The sequence below is a fragment of the Chelmon rostratus genome, chromosome 10 (assembly GCF_017976325.1).
Source record: "Chelmon rostratus isolate fCheRos1 chromosome 10, fCheRos1.pri, whole genome shotgun sequence".
Taxonomy (NCBI): Eukaryota; Metazoa; Chordata; class Actinopteri; order Chaetodontiformes; family Chaetodontidae; genus Chelmon; species Chelmon rostratus.
Genome location: NC_055667.1, coordinates 22,724,034 through 22,739,987, shown reverse-complemented (window position 1 = coordinate 22,739,987; position 15,954 = coordinate 22,724,034). Strand labels below are relative to the sequence as shown.

Genomic DNA, 15,954 nt, shown 5'->3' with positions numbered 1-15,954 from the left:
GAAAAACAAACCCAGTGATTTAATCAGTTCACGCAGATAAAAATCCATCAGATGAATTGGTAAAATTTGGGGAATACTTTCTTTGTCTACAGTGCACCGCCCACTAATAGACTACATATCCAATCAACTACGAGCAACAAGAATATTTTCTCATATATGTGTTCTATCCAATCACCTACGAGCATTTGTACCGCTGAGTACGGATAATTACCCCACAGCCAATCACCATGCGCAAGGGCGGGGCTACAGCACCGGTCCCAACTACTCGTTGCCTTTGCGACCAACGGCCACATTTCAAACTAGAATGGCGACCGCTGTCTGCGGTCTGCAGTCCAACGGCCGTACCAGCAAACCTGTAAAGACACACCGAGAGTACCGGAGGAAAGCGAAGGATTCAAAAAGAAGACAGGCGGCTCTCTTGTTCCTCAGTAATATCTCACTCGACGGACGGCCCCAGGTTCAGTTAAACGATGGAAATACCGACCAAAAAGCCGCCGAGGAGCAGCAACTCGGGGACAGAGACGGCTGCTCTACTGTCGTGCCCCTGCCGGCGGATAGCCAAGGACCGGCCGCCCAGGTGACAGAACCCGCTACCGGTAGTGGCTCGTCCTCCAGTTTTTCAGGTGTGGTCAGTCCTACCCGACCTTCTTTGGTTATGTCTCCGGGACTTGCCGGGGGAAGTGCTCTGGGGGCCAACGAGGTATTTTTGGAGGGTGGCAGTGCGGCCGAGACGCTAACCCCGGACACCCCTATGTCTCCTGTGCCCACCGGACACCAGCCCTGCTCCCGTGTCAGGTCAACGCCCGCCGCCCTGAGCCCGGTCCCGGCCGGCAATTCTCTGGATTCACGACAGAGGTGAGCTTTTTAATGGTCGGTGTCTCACCGTGGGCCTTTAAACGGGCTACTGACTTCCGCATAAAACGAAACCAGCGGGTATGATGAGAAGGGTTCACTTTCACTCTCATCTGACGTTGGGAATGTCACATTTTAACCATAAAAGATGTATGACAGGTTAAGTGTATGGATGGAAAATTTAGCTCTACCATAAGAAGGTTGTTTCACTGTATTCTCTCTTTCATCACACCTGTATTAGTCTACTGGATATAAATAAAGCCACTTTACCTGCTTTAAGACAACACTTCCATCTATCACGCCTCTGTTTGTGTGACATGAGGAGAAAATACCCAATAAATCCCGTCCCTCTTGTGAAAGGAGGACTGGATGTGGCCCCCAACTATGTTTTTACAACCAGATCTCTAATGTGAAGATGTTGTTGAAAGAGTCCAGATTACAGTGAGCCACATCATGTGAAGGCCCTTTGTTTGAGCCGTGTAATAGCAGCATTAATGAATGGTCTTTTGTGTCGTTTATCTCTTGATCAGGTTGAGGAATGTCTCTGGCTCTCCTGGACCTAAGGTGCCAAAGAAAGTCCACTTCATCAAGAGTATGAGGCAATATGATACCAGGGGATGTAGGTGAGTCTGCAAAGTACATTTCCATATACAAACACATTTAGATACTATGTGCAGTAGATTTACTCACCAAAAATTCTGCTACACTACATTTCCTGTCAGAGAAATGTAAAAAAACAAAGGCTGTTTTATTTTGCACTCTGAAGTAGGCCTTTAACTCCGAGGGCAGTGTTATACTTCTCCCGCTAGTAATGTAATAAGCAGCTTAACTCTGGCAGAGAGACTTAGTTTGGACTGCAGAGGAATAACAGCAGTTCAGCGGCTGAGTGTTGAGTGCTACAGTGAATTTAATCACCCTTGGAAGCTTTGCAAAAGCCAAAAGAGGTGCACTGTGGAAATATAACACCCTATTGCACCAACTGTGCGGTAACCCCAAAGAAAGACAGGACTGAAGTATCACTCCGCAGGCTGTCCTTGTTGGTGTTAGACCAGCGTTAGAAAACATGAGTGTGGTAAAGTATTCGTTTGGCTTTATTCCCTGGAATATTTTCTTAATCTGTCTGTGGATGCTGAGGAAACATGTCATGTCGTGTTTTTGTTTTTTCTTCCACAAGCCAGACCATGTGTTTGTGACTCCCATTTTTACATTCCGCTTTACCAATATTTCATGCCCACATACATGACCGTTTGTCATGTGTTTTCTGCTGGTGTGTGCAAAGCAGTGACGTAGCAATCGTATATTGCCCCACAGGCCTGACTATCTGTTTCAGTTTTCAGTGCATGTTGCTTATTGAGCTGAAGCAAAGCTATCTAGGTTATATAACTAAGTAGATTTTTGTTGTGATATTTCCCACTGTAGGAGATTCGGTGTCTCTCACGAAGACCCAACGGCTGCTGATTGTTTGTTATAGCTTGGTGTTTTGGAGGAGCTGGTTGTGTGCACAGTGTTCTTAGTTGCCATCACTGCTGTGTTCAGTGGTTGTGGTGCTGTCAGATTGAGTCAACATGTACTGTATTAATTGGTTGCTAGTGCCCAGTTTTAGCCACTAAACTTTAAAATCCCACAAGGCTGATTAAAACCTTGTGCCGCCGTTCTGAAGGTATTTTCAGAATCCTCAAAAAGTCCTCTAACTGCCCGGATGAAAAAATGTTTTGTCTGCTGTAGAGCCGCAATGTTTAATTGATCGATCAATTAGTCGAGTGATAGAAAAGGAAGTATTTGATGATATTCTTGAAGTCGTTTATCAAGTCATTTTGGGCTCTGGAAAATTAGAAATTCCATATTTCCACATTTTTTGATGTTTTATAGACCAAAAAATAATTGATTAATCAAGACAGACAATTAGAAGATTAATTGATAATGAAAATAATTGATGCAACTCTAATCTGCTCCCATTTTCCCCCTTTTCCTGGTCCAGACAAAGATGGAGCCATATAGGGCATATCTCCTTGACCAATTCATACAATGTCACTGTACAAAATAATGCCGTGACGTTTTGCCTGTGTCATTTTGTCTCCTTTCCAGCTGCTTATATTAGGAGATATAGTCGTTACTTGAGAAAGAAATCTTTTTTTATTGTGCAGTTACAGAATATTTTTTCATCCAGATGGTTAGAAGAGTCTTTGGGGAGTCTGGAAGTACCTTCAGCAGCAATAAATGTTGTTTAACAACCTCCTGGGTTTTGTCAAAGATGGCTTGTTATATATTTTGCAATCAACATTTATTTTCATTATCGATCTGCTGGTTATTTTCTCAGTGAAGTGATTTGCAAATTGTTTGGTCTTATTTTGTCACAATACAGTGGCTATTAAAACGTCCTAGAAGTGATGCCTTCAGTCGTGTTTTGTACAACCAGCAGTCCAGAATCTAAAGACATTTGGCTAAGTTTCATAGTGGCACAAACAGGGGCTCGTCCTGCTCTCGGGTTTCCCTCCCCCTGCTCGGAGCTTTAGATTGATGCTATTGATAGCTGCCTGGCTTCAGTAGTGATGCAGATCAACATAGAATTGGTTCTGTGCCTGGTTTTGCTGTCACTGCAGCTCCAGCACTGATGAATATTGTGTGTAGGGTAGCTGTTGAGTAGCAGTGACTGTAGTTGTTGCGTGTAGACTGACACACCATCTGTTTTGTCTGCCTGTACTTGCTGTGTCCTGCAGGATCGTGCTGATTTGTGCCAAGCGGTCGCTATATGCTGCTTTCTCAGTGCTGCCCTATGGAGAGAGTGCTCACTTCAGGTACAGAGAAAGCACCATCCCAGGCAGAGATCACTCACCCATCGCTTTTACGTTCTCATCATCCTCCTGTTTGATCCATCATCATTCTCAGGAAAAGGCTGTGTGTGTGTTTGGGTGCACAGCCAGATGAAAATGACGTAAATGTGACTTTTCCTGAACAGTGATCCTAAGCTGGAGGCTCAGAGACAAAGGCTGTCTTCTGTGGTGGCTGTTGACCTGCTTCCTTCCCTGGAGGGTATGGAGCTGGGCTCCTGTGGCAAGGTTAATGTCTCTGATATATAGCACTATAGCAGAGAAACAGTACCATCACTGTACATTACATTCTGCCTGGTTTGTCTCCTTTTTCCCCTCCTCAGACGGTGTCATACGCTCAGTTCCTTTATCCGACCAATGCCTTGGTAAGACAGAAGAGTGGCGCCGCCCCAGAGAACTGCACAACTCAGACCCCTCAGTCGCGTTTCCGTGGCAACGGGCAGAGGAACTTCACCCCTGCTCGTCTGAACAACAGTGCACCACAAGAACCATGTAAGGCTCCAGTTTAGGCTGACAAACACACACCTGCTTCTTCACTTAACAGAAACCTCAGATTTTGCAGTACACACTGTTTGTTTTGTGTGTTTTTCAGGTGTAGAGGAGGTGACAGAGTATGATCCTAACCTGCTCAGTGACCCTCAGTGGCCCTGCGGGAGACACAAGAGAGTTCTGATATTTGCATCATATGTGGTGAGGGTGTGCTCTTTTCATTCAGAGTGTTTTACATGCAGTCAGATATGCGTGTTACAGTCGGTTCCAGCACACAGGAGCCTTAAAGGTTGTGAACTGAACTAACACAAACAGCCTCCGGAAGTTGCTTTCCCACAACTTAATATTTTACTGTTAAATTCAGACAGTTTGGTGCTGAAAGAGTCTCTGCTCTGTCTGCCCTCTCACTGTTCTGACACACAAGTCAGGGCAGACGCAGCATTTTCGACCACTAGTCAAAATACGTTCCTTAAATGCATGTAAACACACTGACTGTCTCACATGGACTAGCCTTATGTGTTTCTGAGATCATTCATTTGACTTGTAAATTGTTCTGATATAACCAGCAGCGCTTCGCATCTGAACCATTAGCCTCTGTAGAGAGTTCAAACAATTTTATTGCACGTATGTGTGAAATGATCCTTACAGAGACGCTTCATAAGCAAAACTGTAAAGATTTATTGTAGCAATGCTGACGCAAGACACTTCTGTGCTGACGACTGGTCTCTTTTCATCTCTGCAGACGACTGTTATCGAGTATGTGAAACCGTCTGACCTGAAGAAGGACATGAACGAGACTTTCAAGGAAAAGTTTCCTCACATCAAGCTGACTCTGAGCAAGATAAGAAGGTACAGATATATTCCGTGATCCTCGAGATCTTGAGCCTCATTGTGCTCTCTCTCATTTCCTTGTGGTTTTTAATCTGGTTCAGTCACACAGTGCACCCTTTCTAAGAATACCGATCAGTAACGCTGACTCCTCCCTCCTCTTCACTAGCCTGAAGAGGGAGATGCGGGCCGTGAGTGAGGAGTTCGGGCTGCAGCCGGTCACCACAGCGATGGCTTTTGTTTACTTTGAGAAACTGGTGCTGCTGGGTCGCCTCAACAAGCAGAACAGGAAGCTGGTGGCGGCGGCGTGCGTGCTGCTGGCTGCAAAGATCAGCAGTGATCTGAGGAAGCCAGAAGTCAAACAGCTCATTGACGTGAGTTTCCACAGAAACAGAAAACAAAACAGGACACTTTAACTTGCATAAGAGATGTGAAAAGACCTGTAACACACACCAAACATTATTCTTCCAGTGTCCCATATTATTACTACTAGAAACAGGGAACCAGCTGATCGCTGTGCAATGCAAGTAAAGGCTCCATAGATACAAGCCGAATGATTGGTTGATGTTGAAAAATCCTAAAAACACAGCACACTGACTGATGGAGACGTGCAGCTTCTCTAACACTTAAATTTTCTTCAAACATTGATCATATAGGTATATTGTACGGTATGTATGATGAGGAGAATCTGTGCCTACAGTTTGGAACACTTTGAAATGATTTACAGTTAATCCTTCACATTTTGGTTCTGGTTGATTTGGTGACACTTGGTTACTATGGCAACCAGTTACCATGAACAGTATCCGTTTACAGTGTATGTGTATTGTATGACGACACTTCTAGTTCTGCACCATAACTTGTTGAATGGCCGACCGACCGACTAAACATTTACTGAAGAGAAGTGCAATACTAATGCTAGTTTGCTGGCTAGATAGCTAATTAGCTGCTTAGCTGCAGTACGTTAAACAACATGTAAAAACATACCTGCAAAGACTGTATAATTTCGGTCCGATTAGATGTTCTTGTGCTTCTTACTCTTCAGTGAACGCTGTCCGTCCATGACATCTGGGCTACAGTACTGCTGATGCAAAGGGGATAACTTATGATATTTCCCCTTTTTTCTTCTGTTTAAAAATAAACACAACGAAGAATACATGTAATACACCTGGCCTTTTTTCATAATGCCAGGTGTGCAGCATGTCACCTGAAACTGCTTCACTATAAAAGCCACCATGCATTTTGCCAACTAGGTGCTTTTGATGTGAAGTGGCAGCGGCAGTGAGATAAGACCACAAACAGTACAGATGAGTGAAACACATGCATGTGTTGAGTCAAGAGGCAAGGCGGACTCCGCCACTGACAATGAAAACTATTATCTACAGTAATTACAGAATGTATGTAAACACTGCTTTGCCAAGTCAGTGAACCATAAATGGCATCAAAAACCGATTAATGAATTAAAATCTTCCTCATCACAACAACGACTGACAAAATAAACATTTTGGCTGGATGGGTGAGAATCAAACAGTAGACAGAGAAGCACCATGAAACCTAACCCTCTTCAGCACTTTAATATTTCAGTGAGTCCTATCATCTGCATCTCTTTAACATTTTTAGACCCTAACCACATCACAACACGTATTCCTTCAAACCCTTCCTGTGTTTTTCTCCCTATGGACGAGCAGAAGCTGGAGGAGCGATTCCGAATAAACAGACGAGAGTTGATTCCTCTGGAGTTCCCGGTTCTGGTTGCCTTGGAGATGGGACTTTACCTCCCGGAGAGCAAGGTCATGCCGCACTACCGCAGGCTGGTGCAGCAAGGTTAGACCGGATACAGTGATGCCTGACACTCCGGTGATTATTTATTCATCATTAATGACATCAGCAGGTGTGTATGCAGACTTTGAATTGAGCTGACACTGTGTGTGTGTGTGTGTGTGTGTGTGTGTGTGTGTGTGTGTGTGTGTGTGTCGACCAGTTTATAAGCTGTGGTGTTTGAAACAAATAATTCTGGTACTAATTAATTTTGGTCAGTCGTGACTCGAGTCACTCGCTGTATGTGAAGAATAAGTCGTTTACACTTGTCAGCATGTGTGTCTCCCTGAATGTCTCTCTAAGCGTTTGTACGTGTGACGTTCATGAGCTCTATGTTAGAGATGTTCGATGAGCACGTTAATTGTGCTTTTATTTTGGTTTCTCGTGACCCGTTTTTTTTTCGGTCCGTCCTGGTATTCTCTCAACTCTATTTAAATGAAATACGCTGTGAAGTTTGTGGAAAACTCTTCTCCTGCACCTTTTTGATTGCTATACACAGCATGTATAGTATTTATTACTAACTACAGAGAACCATGCTGTTGATTTTTGTGTAAATGCCTTTCAAACCCACTGTGACATTGAATCGTTTTTAGCCATTACATGGAAACATGATAATGTAGACTGTGGGTGGAAAACATGATTTTAGGTTTAGTCTGTTGTTAAGGAAGTGGCCTTTAATTTATGTTTATTTGATATTTGTACTGTGTGTACAACAATAATCCAGCCACAGTCATATTTATTTTGTTCATGACTCCAGTGGCAGCTGTGTTCAGACTGATGTACAGTATAATTTAAAGAAACAGGATTATGGAGGCGTATTATTTTTAGTAAATGTTTGTTTTTTAATGTTTCATGTTGTTACCCAGGGATATGTTTTTGTAAAATGCACTGGAATTTATTCCTCAATAGTCTGGCTTATTGTTGTCATATTTCAGTTCTCAGGAATTTTACTTTCTTATATCTTTGAATGGCTCATAACTTATCCAAAGAGAAGTTGTTACAGTAGCTCTGTCATCATTGTGCTCCATTATAAGTCAATGGAAGGTAAGTGATTGATGCTTTGATGGAGCAGGAAATCCAACCATTGTGATTGTTCTGTGAATAGTAGTGCCACACGGTATTCCGCTGACTGCAGTGCTTATAGAGTAGTAACTCTTCTGATTTGGATGCCATTTGGCGTAAAAGTATGGAAAAAAAAAAAAGTGCCTGAAACTACAGTGGCAGTAAAATGGTTAACCATCTTATCATACGTGATATTTAACGTTGACATTTCTCAAGTCTCGCTGCTGTAGAGATCTTTAAATGTTGAGGTTGTTCTTGTCTGGTGAAGATCATCATAAATGTTTTACAGTCGTGGACACGATGGCGATTCAGTGTATTGTCTGTATCTGCAGTGGTGAAAAATGTATCACAATAAGCGTCCAAATAGATCTTTGTTACTGCAGAAAATGTTGTACTTGTACACCTGTTGTTCAACAAGTGAATATTCATTGTTTTCATACTGTCAGATGAATGTTTTTCAAATATATTTTCAGACACTGAAAAGTCTTTGGAGTCTGCTTTTTCAAGCCAACAATCAATAATTTCTGGTGCGTGTGAAGCTGTTTTCATCTCTTCAGGACGGTACGAGTCGTAAAGTGATGGTAAAACAGTCTGCAAAATAAGCACAACAGACGAGCGTGTTTCTCATCATTTTACTGTTCCCTTGTGTTTGGACAGACTGACTAGAAGCTGACATGCAGGTAGAGGATCTGTTCATTCATTCACACCAGTAATATTAATTCAACGTGCTGCTGGAGGATGAACACGGCATTATCAGCAAAGAGAGAGTCTTAGTGACAGTTTCTACTATATTCACCATAAACTTTATCCTTTATGTGTAATAGTTACAAAACGGAAGCAGCAGCTAAATAAATACATTAAATAGTAACGTTAAGAGTTCTTAGTCCAAACTCATGTCCTCATCGTCGTCTTTCTTGTCTTTGGAGTCTCCCTCCTGGTCTGACTTTGTCTCTGTTTCCATGGCTTTGGCAAAAGCTTCCACATCTGCAGTGGTAGAAATGTCAGGAAATTAGAGCAGAGCAATAAAGAGCGGCGTTACTGCAGTCAACCTCGTTTCCTCATCAAAAAATGTCAATTGAAGTTTCCCAGAATGAAGGTTGACATATTCAGATGTTTTGTACAGTAAACAGTCAAAAACTATTGAAATATTCAGTTTACAATCATATAAAACATTTCATATTTCAGGGTCATATTTAGTCATTTTCAACAAGGATTAAGCAATTATCAGAATCATTTTCTATCATCTGACTAATCCTTTCAGCTTTACAAAATGTAATGTTGTATTTGTTCAGCTGACAGTGTCATCAGACCTGCAGAGCTGCCTAAGAGCTGCAGTTCAGTCTGTTTGGGGTAAAGAAACCTCATAACTCTTCACACTTTCATCTAGAAAATGAATTCAAACTCAGTTCTGTGCTTTTTGTGGACTGTTTCAAACAAAATACTCCAATACAGTTAAAAGTCCACAAGTACATTAAAGATTTAATATTATCAGCAAAATGTATTTAAAGTATCAAAAGTGAAAGCACTTCTTACACAGAAAAAATGGCCCCAGTTACTGCTATATTATATTACCACTGGTTAATTACTGTGTAAGCATTTTAATGCTGTAGCAGAGTCAAGGAGGAGCTCATTTTACTCACTTTGTACCATTGGGTACTTTAAAGTCTAACAATGGCTTAAAGTTACATGAAATTAAATGTGTTATATATGTTTTGCATGTGAAATCATCTGCAGAGTAGAAACTAGCTGTCGCATGAATGTGGAGTAAATACAGTACAAAATTTTCCCTTTAACCTCTGGTGAAGTAAAATGTAGCATCATGTGGAAATAAAGTACAACTACCTCAAAACTGTACTTACTGTATGGTCAGTGCTTGAATAATTGTACTAATATTCCACCACTAATAAAAAGTAATGTACTGTACTGTTTACATTGCAGTTTTCTCAGTGAACTACAGCCTCCAGTGAAAACAAGAAAATTCAATTGAGTCCGGAGCAATGAAACAGTTACAGTGTCTCTGCTTGATGTGGGCAAAAACACTGACCTCCTTTGTTAGCCGCATCGACAGCCTCTGCAGGCAAGCCAAACTGGTTCATTAGAGGCCCTAGCTGCCCGGACGCCAGGGCGCTGCTGAACATGCTCATCGCCTGCAGAGAGACAATAAATACCAAGAATCAGGACAAATATCGAAGCAAGATGCTAAACACAGACAACAGAGAGCTGCACAAAGGCCAGAATATAGCTTCTCATTTCACATGCTACTTCTGTGCCCGAGGACAGACAAATGTTGAATGTCAAACTCAGTCCCAAGATGGAAATAAGAGCCAAGAGTGTTTTGTGTGTTTATCAGATGTAACGCCTGAAACTGCGCACACAGGCAACAACAAATAAGATGAACTGTTAAATGACTGTTTGACCCTAAATCTGAAAAAAAGGCCTGTAGAAGTCTCTCTCTCTAAAACTATTGGTGGTAATGAGTGGCAAATAAAGAAACAGTAAGAACACATTTTCCACACACTGAATTTAAATCCAAACTTTGCCAGAACTACAGAAGAAATGACCAGTTTGCCCCATTTTCAAACAACACTGAGCTCCAAACTTGGAGAGCGGAGAGGGTGGGGCAGCCAACACTTTACCTGCTGAAACTGAGGCGAGCTGAGTGTGTTGTGGAGCTCCTCTGTGCTCTGTGGCAGAGACTCTCCAGAAGGCAGATAGGGCATCAACCTCTGCTGCACCTCAGGGTTGGCCAGGATGGGAGCCATGACCTCAGGCGTCAGGACGCTGGCGAGGTCCACTGCAGGTAACAAACAACCAACAGTGAGTCTAAGAACATGTCCTCCACATTTTCTTACCTACAGTTGTCAAATCACTACGTTTTCAGTCTAGATAAAATGCATTTTTCTGTACGGGAGCCTGTCGGCAGGGTAAGGCAGTAATCTTGTCCAGTCTTACTCTAAATGGTGGGATTATACCCTTCAAGGGATGAGCAAGAGTTTAAATGTTGTGCAAAAAGTTCACAAAAGCATGCACATCCAAACGCTATGAATACTAAACACTGGACAGAAGTACATGTAAAAAAAAAAAAAAAAAAAGGAAAAATAGAGTCTGCACACAGCAGGAAGCTCTCATGAAAATCAATTAGTATACCTTCATGTGACGCTTCGAGGAAGAGCCTTCAGACATGTCTGAAAACGTCACATGGTGGTATATTAATGTTTTCATGGGAGCAGTAACTAGTGCGTGGACTGTTTTTACACTTTACACTTTAAATGTGTTGATGTTTTTCTGTTCACTGATCACTGCCACTGATGCATTCAATTGCAGTAGGAAATGTCCAGAACAATGAACTAGTTTTAGGAATCCAGAAAACATGTATCATAATGTTGCTGTGTCCACACGCACACACACACGCACACGCACACACACACACACACTAAGCCTGAACAACTAATTATTACTTACATTATCATTATTGATCATAATCAACTTCATTCAAAGCAGCTACAAAGCACTAAACTTATTAAACTAAACTTCATTTCTCGTTTCTTTCATCCTCTGATTCTTTCTGCTCTTCCTTCTCCTCCGTCTTCTAGTTTTAATGTGAGTCTGTGTACCGGGTGATAAACCGTATCCATGAAGCAGGAAGGACAGTTGTGCCTAATGTACTGTAGCGCAGTAAAACTGAACCAAAACAGCGACAGATTGCAGTATTTGCAGGGGGTTCCTGCTTCTGCAACAAACTGAATTTATTATGTTAAAATTACACAGTATTACACTCTGCTGCTTTCACAACTCTAATTATTTCCTGCATAATTAGGTAAAAGTGTACTAATTAGGCCTAATTTTGTATCTTCCCTCTGGACCTTAGTTCAGTTTTTGTCTTATCTGAGTTTTATGGGGCGTAGCTTTCAGTCAGCCTGAAGCCACGTTCTCCTCTGTGGGATCCTCACCTCCCTGACCGCTGGCGGGCACGTTCATGGTGGCCAGGATGCTCTGCAGGTCTCGCAGCTGGATGGGCTGCGTGGGGTTGGCCGCCCCCGCCGCCAGAGAGGACACAGCAGGGGTGGAGGGGGTGGTGGCCGTGGGGGAGGCTGCTGAGGTGGCGGAGGGAGTGATGGGGGTGGTGGGCACCTGGGAGGAGCCGAGCCGACTGGCAGCAGAGGTAGAGGTGGGGGTGACGGCTGTGGACGGACTGAGAGAAGACAGATAAGGACTTTCTATCAACATGAGGTACGAATACACAACCAGTGGCGCTCAGTTACCTGTGATCTAAAGAGTACTGATTTTTTGGTAACACATCATATTAAGCTACACACCTTCTTCATTAACTAGTTGCTCATTAGCATACATATTAGTAGCATATTGGCTTTTATTAGACATTATAAAACACCTTGTGTTTTAGTTAATCAATTAATGAAAAAATAATCAGCAGATTCATCGATTGTGGAAATAATTGTTAGTTGTGTGAAGAAACTATAAACTGTATAATAACTAGATGGAGCCCCAAACCTGCATTCTTTCTCATGGCCAGCAGGGGGCAACTCAATGAGCCTACTTCTCACCTGCATCATTACCTCAGTGTCGAAATCACTAGTTTCAAGTCTTCTTCAACACAGCAAGATGCTTATTTTGTAAATGATGGTCCCATTTAGAATAAAATAGACGATAAGGCAGGGTATGTTTTAGGGCGTGGCTACCTTGTGATTGACAAGTCGCTACCACAGCGTGTCCTCTGGTACTCAGTCAGGTCCAATCAAGATAGATAGGTGTAGCAATGTGTATCCTTCCCTAGCTCCACCTTTTCATACAAATATGGTCATTTCTGGCTCCAGAAAAACAAGATGGCGACAGCCATGATGCCAAACTTAAGTCTTAAACACAGTAGTCCACAAACCAATGGGTGGCGCCACTGTGGCTCTGTCCACTACTTATTATACAGTCTATAGCAGGAACTTTCAGCTCTTGGCTGAAAGCTCCAGAAAACATGGACCTTTCGCGAATATATATATATTTTTTTGTCAACTGCTATTTTCAAAATATATAATGAATCTTGAAGCTTGGGATTTTTTCCAAAGTTGCTGTTGATCATTGGTACAAAACCCTGAGTCTATACAGACGCCTTTGATCTTTGATATATTGTACTGACACTAAAATGTTGTTCACCGCTCCTCTCTCAGACAGCTGATTCTGTTGTGCTCTTCTACTTCCTGTCTGTCATTGCTGCCCCTCATATTTCTTATCAACATCACATCAATTCTGTTTGGCAATTTACAAAAACTGCAGAAACACCCAAATAGACCAAAAATATGACCTGAAAAAGCAACAGACAGAAAGTGTTTAAAAAGGCAGATACTACTTACCTTGTGGAGGAGTTACTGGCTGCAGGAACGCTGCTGCTGCTGCTGCTGCTGCCCAGGAGGTTGGCCAATCCTGGACCAGCCAGTGCCCCAAGACCACCTGAGATTTAGAAAAAAACACATCCACCATCATCCCCCTGAAAGCATAAAACTGCATTCACAAATTCTCCTCTTTTATCTGATAATCATGTTCTCACACTGTCACATCTGCAGCTTGGGGATTTGGTTAAGAAGGTACGTACCGATCCCACCCAGCCCGGTTGGGCCAATGAGCTGCATGAGCTGGTTGTGGCTCATGTTACCCAGAAGGCTCTGCAGACCGCCTTCCCCTTTACACGGGAAAAGAACAGGTGACATCAGAATGAAATTCAGTTTCTGGCAGCACATTTCAGGTTCCTGCACAGGAAAACAAACGGAGGATGTGAGCTTCTGTTACCTCCCAGAGCAGACAGGTCATGTCCTCCACTGCCGCCACTACCGAGAGCGCCAGGCATGGGCGGGTTGTTGAGATACTCGTTCACTTTACGACAGTTCTCCTCATCCTTGTCAGTCTTTGGCTCCTGAAATCAGAAAAGCAAAACTGAGAGGTCTCATCTGGCTCATGGTTACAGACTCACTGGTGATGAGTACATGTGTGTTAAAGCAGCGATATCATTTTGTGTTAAGAATAAGTGGTCCTCTCACTGCAGTGATCATCACTCCTGTGTTGATTTGAATTCAAAGTAAACTGAAAAGATGCAGTAAGAGTTAGATGGTCAGATATTTAAAGGATAAAAATGCCATTGTTTTGTATTTTTCTTACTATCAATACATTCCTTCCTCCCAACAACTCAAACACCTTTAAAGTCTCTATGTTATTATGTTTGTTATTATGTTGTTTATTTATGGTTTTTATTATGTATGCCTTAGTTTGAATTTATGGGGGACTATTTTCAGTTGCGGATTAATACACATTTGGTGGTCTCGTGAATGTTTACAGCAGCAGGACGGTTTATGTGGGACTGAATCAAAATACATGTAATCAAGTACAACAGCGTGGCTCACTGTGATCTTTGGCACAGAGGAATAAAATCTTTGGTTCTTATTAGTACCATAAAGTCATTGCTGACTTTGGTCTTTACATGGAATTGTTGACATTAAGAAAATCATGTCTTGCCTTAGAATTTAATTTCTGATACAAAGCATGCATGTCTGCAACAATACAATTTGCTTTTTTTTTTTTTGCATCAGAATTGCTGATAACAGCCCAAAATGACTCTTCCGTATGTCTCCTAGATACCCACGAGTGGTTTTATTAATATTTTATTATAAAAAAATAAAATCTATGTTTAAATAAAAGCCTAAATGTGCTAGGAAATAATTGAATTGCAGTATATGTACCAGTGTTGTTACCTGCATAATAAAGGTTTATCTCTTGTAAATGTATGTTCATGTATGAATGGAGGCAGCCCTGTGTGGAGCAGACCAGTTTAGCTGCATACCTGCATCCAGAAGAAGAGTCTTTTGGAGCCAGCTTTAAACTTCAACACATAAACTCGTCCAGTGGTGCACTGGTTCACCCGTTTGAACTCACAGTCGTCAGGGAAGATGATCAGGTCCTGATTCAGAGCATGAGGGGGGTCAGTATTAAAAAGTCAAACACAGGTCAAGCCAGTATTAATATGCAAACTGTGTCACCTACATCATCCACGTTCCCAGTGGTCCGATCCTTCCAGCAGAAGTGGATGAGGGAGTCGTCGGTCTGCTGGATGTAGACCTGACCTTTGCGCTTGTCGGGGGTCACTGTGCTGCCCTTCATGGTCATCTTACCGGCCCGAAACTCCACCAGGTACTTGCTGGAGGAGCCACGGGACCCAGACACCATGCTGGGGAACAAAGCTCCAGAAGCCATGATGAGGAGGACAGACTGCTGCAGGGACGGAGAGGAGGGAGGCCTCAGTTATACACAGACACAGACTGTGGGGGGACAATAAAAGCAGCTTTGGTCCCAGATATTACACTGCTGGAGATACGAGGTTGTCTTCTTCCTGCTGTGTCACCTCACTCTGCTAATGACCATATTATCCAGCAGTATATAATTAATGCATATTTTAATTGGAAGTTCTGGTTTGCACATTCATTCTGTACAGGTTTCCAGCACACTATCCTAATTAATGTACGGCTATTACTTGTTATTACATTCCAGGAAGAATAAGGCTCTGCTAGACTGAGACGAAAATAACAGAGAACATGACAAAGAAGCAGATTTGACTGATCCCAGTGCTCCCATTATGAAGCGGCTACTGGAGCAGCCACAGTAGCCACAGATGACTCTGCATCCTGAGGGGAGCAGCGTGTTTTCAGCTCCGTGTGGTCACGACTGAGCTCCAGTTTCACGGTTCATACAAGTGGACTAAAAACACACCTGGTTTCTACGTTACGAATTCAAAACGTATTCAAAAATAAGATGTTTGTACTTACATTTACTCACTGAAGGATCGTTCTGCCGGAGAGCAGTCAAACACATTAAAGATGATTGTGATTGGCTGGTTGCCGCCGGTACTTCGCTATGATTGGCTGAGCCGTGTGTCAATAATGGGGGCTTTAAATTTAGTGCGCATGTTCGGTAGAGACAGCACAACAAAATAGCCTGTGTGTGGTACTGAACGTACATTTTTAGTACTTTTTTATATAAATATGGATCAGACATATTTGGTACTATTCATTGCAATTCTTAATATTAT

At 42.4% G+C, this 15,954-nt stretch overlaps 2 protein-coding genes across 2 annotated transcripts; one reads left to right on the top strand and one right to left on the bottom strand.

Annotated features, from left to right (window-relative positions):
* Positions 1 to 265: 265 nt before the first annotated feature.
* On the top strand, positions 266 to 8,041 carry LOC121612669 (CDK5 and ABL1 enzyme substrate 2-like). The gene is made up of 9 exons (XM_041945708.1): positions 266 to 855; positions 1,383 to 1,475; positions 3,570 to 3,647; positions 3,809 to 3,908; positions 4,004 to 4,172; positions 4,273 to 4,370; positions 4,912 to 5,018; positions 5,167 to 5,371; positions 6,683 to 8,041. Exons 1-9 carry the CDS (start codon positions 305 to 307, stop codon positions 6,821 to 6,823), a joined length of 1,542 nt encoding a protein of 513 aa, XP_041801642.1. The 5' UTR covers positions 266 to 304; the 3' UTR covers positions 6,824 to 8,041.
* A 476-nt stretch (positions 8,042 to 8,517) lies between these two features.
* On the bottom strand, positions 8,518 to 15,735 carry LOC121613037 (proteasomal ubiquitin receptor ADRM1-like). The gene is made up of 10 exons (XM_041946286.1): positions 15,692 to 15,735; positions 14,913 to 15,140; positions 14,713 to 14,829; positions 13,668 to 13,791; positions 13,474 to 13,560; positions 13,235 to 13,331; positions 11,825 to 12,066; positions 10,511 to 10,668; positions 9,919 to 10,021; positions 8,518 to 8,858 (listed from the first exon to the last, which is right to left on the bottom strand). Exons 2-10 carry the CDS (start codon positions 15,120 to 15,122, stop codon positions 8,755 to 8,757), a joined length of 1,242 nt encoding a protein of 413 aa, XP_041802220.1. The 5' UTR covers positions 15,123 to 15,140; positions 15,692 to 15,735; the 3' UTR covers positions 8,518 to 8,754.
* Positions 15,736 to 15,954: the final 219 nt, after the last annotated feature.

Excerpts from the sequence above, each read along its gene's own strand:
- LOC121612669 (XM_041945708.1), top strand. The coding sequence starts at position 305 with ATGGCGACCGCTGTCTGCGGTCTGCAGTCCAACGGCCGTACCAGCAAA. Across the intron at positions 5,019-5,166 it reads ACTCTGAGCAAGATAAGAAG|CCTGAAGAGGGAGATGCGGG; the intron begins GTACAGATATAT and ends CCTCTTCACTAG. Across the intron at positions 5,372-6,682 it reads AAGTCAAACAGCTCATTGAC|AAGCTGGAGGAGCGATTCCG; the intron begins GTGAGTTTCCAC and ends ATGGACGAGCAG.
- LOC121613037 (XM_041946286.1), bottom strand. The coding sequence starts at position 15,122 with ATGGCTTCTGGAGCTTTGTTCCCCAGCATGGTGTCTGGGTCCCGTGGC. Across the intron at positions 12,067-13,234 it reads GCCAGTAACTCCTCCACAAG|TCCGTCCACAGCCGTCACCC; the intron begins GTAAGTAGTATC and ends GTCTTCTCTCAG. Across the intron at positions 10,022-10,510 it reads GCTCGCCTCAGTTTCAGCAG|GCGATGAGCATGTTCAGCAG; the intron begins GTAAAGTGTTGG and ends GTCTCTCTGCAG.